Below are 11,180 nucleotides of genomic sequence, written 5' to 3'. Positions count from 1 at the left end.
CTTAGCTATTGCTCTAATGTGGGATTCCCCTCTGTATGATGTGATTACTATTAATGAATAACAAAGAACTGTCTGGCCTGTGATAGGGCAAAAAAGTAGAGCTAGGTAGGGAAAACTAAGCTGAATGCTGGGAGAAAGGAGGAGTGGGAGAGAAGCCATGGAGCTGATGGAGACAGACGTGGTGAAACTTTGCTGGTAGGCCATGACCTCGTGATGATGCACAGATTAATGAAGATGGGTTAAATTAATATGTAAGAGTTAGCCAGTAAGAAGCTAGAGCTAATGGGCCAAGCAGTGATTTAAATAGGGTTTCTGTGTGATCATTTTTGGGGCTGAGCAGTAGGGAACCAACAAACGGCCTCCTCCAACATTGCTCCAGCATTATGTTTGCCTATTTGCTGCCATCCCACCATGATGGTTATGGAATAATCCTTTGAAACTGTAGGAATAAAGTATTCTGTAAGTTCCCTTGGTCATGGTGTCTCTTCACAGCAATAGAAAAGCAATGAAGACAGATTTAAATTGTTCTATAAGCTCTGAAAACTTTTTTTTTTCGAGACAGGGTTTCTCTGTATAGCCTTGGCTGTTCTAGAACTTTCTCTGTAGACCAGGCTGGCCTTGAACTCATAGAGATCTATCTGCCTCTGCTTGCCGAATGTTGGGATTAAAGGTGCACCACCACTACCCATTCTGAAAACTCTTACCTGTTTGGTTCACAGGCCTCTTTCTGACCTTGTTATTTAATTTTTTTAGAATTTTTCTTTAGTATTTCCAATTGTTTCTCGTATTTTGTTTATTGGCTGATTTTGTGTATGGGTGCACAAGTGTCACAATGTGCATGCTGCGGAGGTCAGAGGAAAATTTGGAGTTGGTGCTTTCCTTCTGCCACGTGAGTCCCAAGAACTGAGCTCAGATCATTAAGCTTGGCAGTGGGTCCCTTTACCCTTGAGCCATCCTGCTGGCTTCCTGCTTATGTACTGAAGAGCACCTTTGCTCAACAGTGTTTCTTGTCTTTCTACCTCTCTGCTATCTTTAAGAGTTTTTGGCCTCTGGAACTTTGCTTTTTCTTTGCAAGTTATTACCCAAGGTTCTGCCTTATGAATAGTGTCTATGTTAATGATCAGTTGGCTCCACACTGACAGAATAAAAGTTACCAACAGTAATATCAAATACTACAGCATTCTCTGCCACTTTTCTTGGAGAATAACAACCACACTGTTATCACAAGAAAACGTCATATTAATTTTTACTCTTGGTGACCAGAACTTACTAGTTGATTGACTATGTCAGGAACCTTAACTCCAACCTCAATGTGTAGACTTTGTCTTGTACATAAAGAGTTACAACAGCTTCTAAGCCGGGCAGTACCATAAAGACATGTTCTAGAAACAGTGCCTTGAAGACAGCTTGCAAGAAGGTATATGAGCTATAGGTTGTGGGGCTGCAGAGATGGCTCTGTGGTTATAAGTACTGGATACTCTTCTAAAGAACTTGGGTTCAGTTCCCAGAAACCACATGGTGGCTAACAGTCAGGAAATAATTGTTTGTAACTCTAAGTCTCAAAGATCTGACGCTGTTTTCTGGCCTGAATGAGCACTGCATGAAAAGTAAGGATAAAGGCACGTTTCAATCAGCTTTATTTATTTATTAAATGATGTGTGTGCATGTGTGCACATGATTGAATGCAGGGCAGAGTCCTGGAGCTGGAGTTACAGGATGCTGAGAATTGCCTGACATGGGTGCTGGGAGCTGAACTCTGCTTTTAACCACTAAGCCACCTGTTCAGCTCTTTCATTTTACCTTATACGAATGTGTTCCAGACATTAAAACCACATCAGTTGCATCTTACATATATTTTCCACAAGTGGTTCCAAGATTCTAAACTGAAAGAGTAAAAACATTTGGGGGGTCTTGGAGAGACAGCTCAGAGACTAAGAGCACGCATTGCTTAACTCAGCACCTACGTCAGACACAGTCACCTGCAACTGCAGCTCCAGGGGAGCTTCTGTTCCAAGGGCCCCTGCACTCATGTGGACATGCCAACCGACAGACAAATACACACACACATGCGTGCACACACACACAAAATAAATAAATAAATCTATGAAAATATTTAGGAAGTATATTGTTTGAAACATTCTATAATCTTAGAAAAACTGAGGGATAACACATATGTTAGGGGCAATTTGTTTGTGTCTAATTTAGTAACTAAACCAATTAACTGGCAACAAGTCTTAGTATAAAAGTCAGAGGAAGGAGATGACTTTCATAGTGGATGACCTCTTTCTTTCTATAATGACATCTTTCTTTCTACAGTGCTATCTTCATTATAGATATGAAAATAAAATGTGTATACTTATGGGTTTTTGAGCCCCTTGGACAAAAAAAGCTACAAAAAGCAAAAGTGAAGTAATTTCCTATAATTTTTCTGCTTACCCCATCTGCCACCATTTCTAATTAACAACCTTCCATGGACTTGAACTACCTTTCTCCACAAGTACCTCAGGCAGTTTTTGTAAGGCGAATTCTTGAGCTCCATTTAGGGCTGTGAGTCAGCATTTTACACAGGCATAAAACCAAAATGATTTAAAGTAAGTAATGTAATCTTTTTGAAAGACATGCGCATGTCCTTGAGGAGGTTTAAGAAAAAATTGGGGCTTCTAAGCTTATGAATAGTTTATCACATTTCAACAACTGCATTGTGGTGAATCAATAAAGCAGAAGTTAAGGATAATGAGCTCAAGTTACTGATTCTCAAGTTTCAAAATAGAACAGTACAGGAAAGCTATAAAAAGGGATTTCGGGCATGTGTGCAAGAGGAATTTAAAATGTCAGAATAGGCCAAGGGACGTCTAAGACACCAGGAAGAGTCCAGCGGCTTCCTCAGATATCTAAGTCTGGTCATTAGAAATATTTAATTTTCAATTTAAAAATAAAAATCTTAAAGCTTTTGATATTTATCTTTATTTTTGTTTATGTGTATGCTTGTGCACCTGAGAGCCCTCCGATCCCCCAGAGCTGCAGGTGCAGACCAGGACCCCTCATGCTGGGTGTGGAGTCCAGGGCCTCTAGGAGAGTGGCAGCCTCTTCACTATCGAGTCATCGCTATGCCACAGTTTCCAATCTTAAAAACGTATTTTAAAGTCAAGGTGGAGGGGTTTGCAAAAACCAGTGCTGCCTTTTACAAATGACTCATTTATTTTCCCAGTTTCTTTATTTTTTTGAGACAGGCTGTCCTTGACTGGCTAGGTAGACCAGGATGGCCTCCAAGTGACAGAAATCTGCCTGCTTCTGCCTCCTGAGCGTTGGGATGGGATTAAAGGAATGGGCTGCTATGTCCACCTTGGATCCAGGATTTTCTTGCCTAAACATGTTGCAGATCTGTGCCTTCAAGACGAAGGGGACAAAACAGTCTGGTCCTATTATACCAGGAAGCAGTTGTGGAAAGAATCTTTCAAAACTCAATTAGGTGCGTGTATGGTCCATTGGTGTCCAGCTTTAACACTTGTCTGTTCCCGTAAGTGCCGTGCGCCACTGCAACCCCCGCTTCGGCACACTTGCTGTTGGCGGCCAAGGCTTTCTCACACAGACTCACGAACTGGGAATATAGTTCCAGGCCTTCCTCCTTCCCGGAGTTAGCGTGATACTGCATGTTTTTTCCTTTCACCCTGCCCCCGAGGGTGGCTTGAGGGATGATGAGAACGTCGCCGGGCAGATCCAGGATAGAGACATGCTTGCCGTTTTCTGTTTCACTTAATTTCACATTTAACAGCGTATTAACTGGGCAGGAAAGAAGGTAAAACATTTGAAGTGAAAAACAAACATGAAGAAAATCACCAATCTTTTACTTGGTTACCAAGTTTCATATTTAAAACCTAGTTTTAAAACCCAGTCTCTATAGGTTTAAAAGGGCTACACTAAATGGCACAGCCCTAGCGTGCATACATACACCCCAGAAAATTCTGAATTTCATACAAAAAAATACCAAGGTGCTTCAAATCTGACCCAACAATCAAGCTATCTCACACAGTTCATCCACGAAGGTCTACTGTACACTAGAACCTCGAGTAATGCTGTCTCTGGGGAACACGTCAATGTTTGTTTCTCTGATCCTTTTGTTTTATAAGCAAATACCCACTGGTTCAATTTCATTATAAACTAGATGATTTCACAATTTAAGGCAATATTAACAAGGACTAACATTTTATAAATAAGGCCTATTAGGGAAATGCAAATGCAAATTCATTATTACAAATGAAAAAGTAAACAAAAATACAGAGCTACTGGCAGCATAAATGTGTATGTGTATCTGGATGTGTATATGTATACAAGGGAGGCTGGAAAAAAGACTTGGTTGTTAAAAGCTCCGACTATTCTCCCAGAGGGCTGAGATTTGGTTCCCAGCATCTACATGGCAGCGAACAACTGTCCCTGACTCCAGTATCCAATGCACTATTCTGGTCTCTGCAGGCAATGCACACATGTGATACACAGATATACATGCAGGCTATTACACAGAGAAACCCTGTCTCGAAAGTCAAAAAAAAAAAAAAAAAAAAAAGAGAACAGAACAAGTAGTAAAGCAATTCTGAAAGCCTCACACTCCTGTCCTCAAACCAGGCTCTGAAAGGCATACTTTCAGCATCAGGCACGGCGGTAGGACCTGCCTTTCACCTCAGGCAGACCAATCTCTGAGCTCCAGCCCAGCCTGGGATACAGAGACTTATTTAAGGCATGTTTTCTGGTCTGGTTGATTTCACCTCTACACACTCTGTAGCCACCATCAGTAAGGACTTGGTTATGATCCTACTCTACAAATCACGGTAAAACCAGTCAATTCCTAACTTCTGCTGCAAGTCCTACCACTTCTCAATTAGCTAACATCTCTCTTTAAACACCTTTGTATTCTTTGTGTGGAAGGTCTCTGCCTTACAGCCAGCGGCCCTGCTGACTACATCTCAGGAGAACAGGAACTCCCAGAACACGTCACTGCAACCAACATTACTACTTAGGCCAGCCAGGCCTCAGGCTTTGGCAGACTGAGTCAACAAGTCTGGGTTAACAGGCAGTGAGCAGCAATATCATTTTTTATTATACTTTCACACACCTCCCTCTACTGGCTGTAACTGAGAACTCACATGTCTGTATGTACAAATAAATACAGCACAAAGACACACAGAAATGAGACAATATTAATAGTATGTTAGAAACTTTAAGGATATAAGATGGGTTATTAGATTCCCCAGTGACACAGAGAGGAAATCAAGCTTTGACAGATCCCCAACCTACTTTTTTACAGAAGATGAACTGAGAAAGGGTCTATACACTTCTATGTTAGCTATGGACATAACCAGTTATGTCCATGAAAGTCTGATCCATGAGTAAGTATGAGGTGGACTTTAAGAGAACCTCATCACACCAGCTAACTTATGGACTAGAGAGATGTACAAACTAATTGCTCAATATACGTTGGTTTGTTAAACAATTTACTAAAAGACTTAAAGGTGTCCTCTTTGTTTTCAAAAGCCTTACACATGTGTTTAGAGGGAACTCAAAGACAAAGATAGAAACCTAGCTTTAGTCACCATAAAACAATGCAGCTTGGGTTTGGTGGGCTTACTTTACCTCATTATGATTAAGACATCATAAGACAACTTTGCAAAGTCAATCGTTTTGTTTGTTTTGTTTCTTCAAGTCAGGATTTCTCTGTGTAACAGTCCTGGCTGTCCTGGGACTCCCACTGCAGACCAGGCTGGCCTCAAACCCAGAGATCCACCAGTGCTGGGATTAAAGGAGTGTACTACCACTGCCTGGGTACAAATGACCAGCATTTTATTTTTGTATTTGAAGCATCTTACTGCATTCCTTTGGCCAACGAAGACGACCAAGGTAAAATACCAGTTTTAGGCAAGCGAGTAGAATGCTCGACACCTCCACGTCAGGACCTGAGAAATTACTTCTGCACAGGAGCTTCATCTGCTTCTCTGAAGTCATCAAAGGCTCCTTACCCCCAGATCCAGATTTCAGACTATTAGTTACTCCCTTCCAGCCCCATCTGTTTTCATGCCTTGACAAAGTTGCCAAGCAAATTTGATATAGCAGTGTAAAGTTTCCTTAGTTTGACTTTTTGGCTAAGGTGTTGTCAACAGGATATCTGCCCACGAGTTCCATTTTCAGTATTCTGATCTTGTCTAGATTAACTTCTGTAAACTTTAACTATCTTTTATATTGTTTTTCCTTTGGTGACATGGCCAGCTCTCTTGTTCAGGCTGTCCTCCAACCCCAGGATCAAGGGATCCTCCGGTCTCAGCCCTCTGTACCTCTGCGCTGTACCTCTGAGCACATGCTACTGTGCTCAGCTTAAATTACTAATTACTGACTAATATGTGCCATATTTTACCAATAAGGAGCATATAAACTATCCCCAATCTTAGGAATAGTTCCATTATTTCAGGTTTTATTCTGAGTATAACTTTTGAACCAAATACTGCCTTGTAACAGCGTGTGACATGCTCCAGTCCATCTGAACCCGTGGAGTTATCTATCACAAGGAACATCAGGGTATGGAGTGTACAGGATTCTGGAAAGCTGCAGCAGCCAAGTCAATGCTTTGTGATCCCTGAGCATTTACTCTGTTTTCTCTACCCTCAGAGGAAGTGTGGCTGTGATGACACTAAGTTTGGTTCAAGAACCAGGAGAACTATATTTATATATTGACACAAAAGCCTACATAAATGGTTGCCGTAACTTCTCCTACATCAATGACATAAGGTTGAGTTGTCTGGATTTGACTGGACACACACGTTGTACATACACTGTCACCTACTGCCCCTATTAGGGATGCTCTTATCTGATGGGGAGAGAAACGGGGCCATGGGGAATGAGGGGGACAAGAAAGGGTACCGGGAAGTAAATAAGCTCAAAATACATGATACACATCTACAGAACCTGTCATTCTGTAAGGTAAATATTAACACATACACACAGTTGTGGGGCGTGGTAAAGAAAGCAACACAGCATTTGCTTGAACTCTGTGGCAATCCTGCTCGCAGAACCTTCCGTGCTCTGGGCAGAAGCATGTTCTGCATACAGGGTTATGTGTCTATCTTCTAAATCAGTCTACAACCACCTGCAATACTGTGATATTTTCAAAGAGTTCCACCATGTGTACACGGACATTCTTTAAATTTTACAATAAGCAATATAATTAATACACCAGCACAATTTAGGACCATGCCTCTTGGGGGCTGCAGAGATGGCTCAGTAGTTATGAGCACCTGCTGCTCTTCCAGGGAACCCGGGTTCCAGTCCCAGCAGCCACATGCAGCTCGCAATCCCCTGTTATGCGGGTTCCAGGGGATCTGATGCCCTCTTCTGGCCTCTGAGGGCATCATGCATGTATGTGGTAGATATACATGCAGGCAAAACAGCAATACATATTTAAAAAAGAAGAGAAAGAACCAACCACCCACCCACCCCATGCTCCTGGAGCGGGGCCTGCAATTACCCCAGAGGCGTGGCAGACAGACTGCACATTCGATGCCCTCCTGGGACCTGGGATGCAGAAGGAACTGAAGGTCGGCTGGGTAAATTGTCAAGACCTCGATTTAAGATTTTTAAGAAAAAAAAAAAAAACTAGTTTACAAAAAATTAGGTCTCATTATGGCATTTTTTTTTAAAATTCAAAATGTTCTTGTTTGGATGTTAATTGCTAAAAAGGCCTTCGTGCAGTGGTAGAACAGGTTCCACGTTCTTAACATGCTCTAGGCCCTGACTGCAATCCCGAGCACTACTGCAAAACAAACCAAAAAAGTTAAAATAAGGTAAGTTATGCTTCTCAGCTGAGGTTATAGGTCAGCGGCAGAGCACTTGCTTGGAGGGTACACATCCGAGGCTCAACCCCAAGCCCCTCAAACCAAAACAAAGTCCCACCAAAGCCAGCACAGTGGCGTTCAATTTTGCTCATACGCTCACTGACGACCTCATCTTCGCACCTTTATTTGTCCTACATCATAAGGAATATGAACCCGACACCCCACACCCCCTTAACGGGAGAAGAGAGAAAACACATACCCATCTTGGGAAGAAGCTCTTTTTCCGCCCCCTTGAAGAAGCACACATAGATCACCAGGCCTCTCTGGATCTGTGAGGAATCACCACAAGAATCTACATTAGGCAGGCGGCTACAGAGAAACGGTGAAGGGGGACATTTCACAGTGTTTCCAAGCGTGGGGGGTTAAAAGCCAAGAGAGAAAAATAAAAATCATTTTGAATTCTAAATAAATTATGGGAAACCAAAGTCTTTCTTGAGTTTTAATCACCATGATTATTTTTTTTGGCGGAGCTTTCAGCTGGCCCCCTCCACACCAGGCGAGGCTGACAAGAACAGTCTGCTTGCGGGCTGACCTATCCAACACCAAGTGCGTTTCGCTTGTACCACACAGGGCTGGTGACTACGGGCAGGCTCACGGATGTCTTTTGATGCCCCTCTTTATTTTCCCCTTTAAATAAGTCGTTTATTTAAAGAGAGCAGTATTCCAGATTTCTACAAACTCCAGGAGACTGCTTTTTCTGTCACTGTGGCCAGCGCCTTCAGTAAATCCAATGATTAGGCCTTGAAAATTACATTTGTGCCAATAATTTTATATGAAAAGGTCGGTTGTCATCAGGAATATACACTTATTCATTGTGTGTAATGACTTGGGTATTTTTTACTAGTTTCTGTAAGACAGACTACAAGAAAATAAAAGCGGCGCTAAGTGACTTTGACGCTACGGTTGACGGAATCGCTGGGGCTGTGATTCCATGTTAATCTGTGTGACTCCAGGTACCTCACTTGATTCAGGAGCAGCCACAAAGATGAAAAGAGTTAATAATTGCACACTACTTACACAGTGCTGAGTTCACAGTAAGGATGACACAGGTGTTTATCAAATGTTATATAAAAATAAATTTAAAGGCAGAGGCACAGTTTATTTCACATTTTAGCTGCCAAAGCATTTTGCATGCTTCATACACGATTGGGATCCAATTTAAGAGCTACTGGCATTAACATTTAACTATATCTTTCTGGCTCTGTTGACCTGAATGGTTTTCTGTGTAAATATAGCTCTGCATTCATACTTGAATTACCCGGGAAAATATTTTACTTTAATTCTGTGTGTGCAGGTGTATGTGTGTGTCTGTGTACAGTGGCAGATGCCTGTCAAGTCTAGAGGGGACCATCAGATCCCATGGGGCTGGAGTTACAGGTCGCAGTGAGCCAGCATGTGTGTGAGAACTGAACTCTGGTCCTATTCAAGAGCAGCACTTGTTCTCAACTGAAGAGCCATTTCCACAGCCCAGCAGGCATTTTTTAAAAAGGACAATTGTACTTCTGGAGCAATAGGTGAGACCCTCCAGTCACATCTATGGCTATGGGGCTGGCAAGGGCAACACAGGTATCTATATCAGAAGTCTCTCCACCAACAGAATCTTGAGCCCAAGTCTTCCGCACAGTCACATCTGGTACCTGGATGCCGGAATCAAGTACCTAGTTATGACCAGAAACACCTGCTTCCCGATCACAGCAATCACTACCTCCGTGTGTTATTTTCTTTGAATTTCAATACTAGATCTTAATTTGCGACCTAAAAATCCTTCTCTTCAAGTAAAAAAAAAAAATGATTTCCCCTGAAGTTTCTTTGGTATACATTACAATACACTGGAAAGTAGGTAATTCCCACTGTGGCTTTAAAACGTTCAATTCCCAGGGAGGAAAACACTCTCTGGGACAGACAAGTCTACACGAATAAAACTAAGTCTAGGTAACTTTTCAAACAAAATGCTATTTTAAAAAAATTCACTTGCTAATAGACCAGAGTCCAGGAAGACTAGCTACTGCTCAGCTCTCTGATGTGTGGGAGGGGAGGAAAAGCCTTTGAAACACCTTTTAAATTTTAAAAACACAAAAGGACAGTTTGGAAGGCTGCAATAAAATGCGATTCTGCCTCAGGAAATGTGGGGAAAACAAAAATGACAAAGAATGGACTCTAAATGACTGAATTTGGAATTTATCACACCAAACGGCAACAATTAAAACAGGTATTTTTTTTTAGATATGAATACATTTTCAAAACCTCAAGGAAAAGCCCGAACACAAATGCGGAAGAAAAAGAATTTGAGAAAAGGGAGATAGCGAAGATACTGGAAGATTGAATGATTTATTATTCATTTACTTAAAGGAGGCTTTTCTCCGCGTAGTCCTGGCTGGCTGGAAAGTCGGTACGAAGACCTGGATGGCTTTGAACTACCTCTGCCTCTTGAGTGCGGGGATTAAAGACAATGCTGCCACCACACCCGGTGATATTAGAGATTTTAATGCTTGGTTTAAGGTCACCCACATACACTTGGTTTAAGTTCACGATGACAGATCTATGTTAAAGAATGCTCGATATGAAGTCTAATTTAGTGGAGATGAATGAGATTCTCTAAAAATTCTGAGTCCAGTTCGGCGAGGCGGCTTACGCTGTGACCCCCAACACTTAAGATAGATATAAGGCAGAAGGAACATCCTCAGGTGGGGAGGCTAGAGCGCCAGTGGAGCACAGGCCACCAGGAGCCACTCCAAAGTGACAACTAGGCCGCCCACTAGGGTGAGCAGACGGAAAGGGACACTCTTTCTCCCACGAGAGCTGAGAGAAAGACCAGCACCACAGTGAGGGGAGGGCCGGGCATTACCTCCACCCACTGCGCCGCGGCGTCCCCGTCGGCCGGGCGCACTTGTAGATGCGCGTGCAGGCACTGCTGCAGGAGCGCACGGGCATGCACAGTACTGCTGCCGTCCGCCATGGCTCGGCTCCGCACTGCGCATGCTCAGCGCAGGCTCTGCCCGTCACTCGTGGCTCCGCCCCAGGAGGGCGGGGCCTCTGCCGGGCACTAGTATGTCCCGGCTGTGCAGTTGATCCACAGCGGGTCCCTAACCGGAATTCCCCTGATAAGCGAAAGGGGTTGTGTTTAGAAAGACTTTTTTTTTTTTTTTTTTTTTTTTTTTTTTTTTTTTTTTCTTAATCGCGTCCTAGGATATCTTGATTTTGGTTTGTTTTTGGGGGTAGAGTCTCCTGGAGCTGAGGTTGGTAAGGGTAGCCCGTAGCTTACCTTGAACTCCTGACTCCTCCGAATTGCTGGGATTACAGGTGTGC

At 42.7% G+C, this 11,180-nt stretch overlaps 1 protein-coding gene across 1 annotated transcript; it reads right to left on the bottom strand.

Moving 5' to 3' along the window:
• Positions 1–2,948: 2,948 nt before the first annotated feature.
• Dtd2 (D-aminoacyl-tRNA deacylase 2) lies at positions 2,949–10,837 on the bottom strand. The gene is made up of 3 exons (XM_048415763.3): positions 10,720–10,837; positions 8,074–8,143; positions 2,949–3,780 (listed from the first exon to the last, which is right to left on the bottom strand). Exons 1-3 carry the CDS (start codon positions 10,828–10,830, stop codon positions 3,455–3,457), a joined length of 507 nt encoding a protein of 168 aa, XP_048271720.3. The 5' UTR covers positions 10,831–10,837; the 3' UTR covers positions 2,949–3,454.
• Positions 10,838–11,180: the final 343 nt, after the last annotated feature.

The sequence above is a fragment of the Myodes glareolus genome, chromosome 11 (assembly GCF_982192425.1).
Source record: "Myodes glareolus chromosome 11, mMyoGla1.1, whole genome shotgun sequence".
Classification (NCBI taxonomy): domain Eukaryota; kingdom Metazoa; phylum Chordata; class Mammalia; order Rodentia; family Cricetidae; genus Myodes; species Myodes glareolus.
Note: the sequence above shows the minus strand (reverse complement) of the source record. Positions and strands in the feature narration are given on the sequence as shown.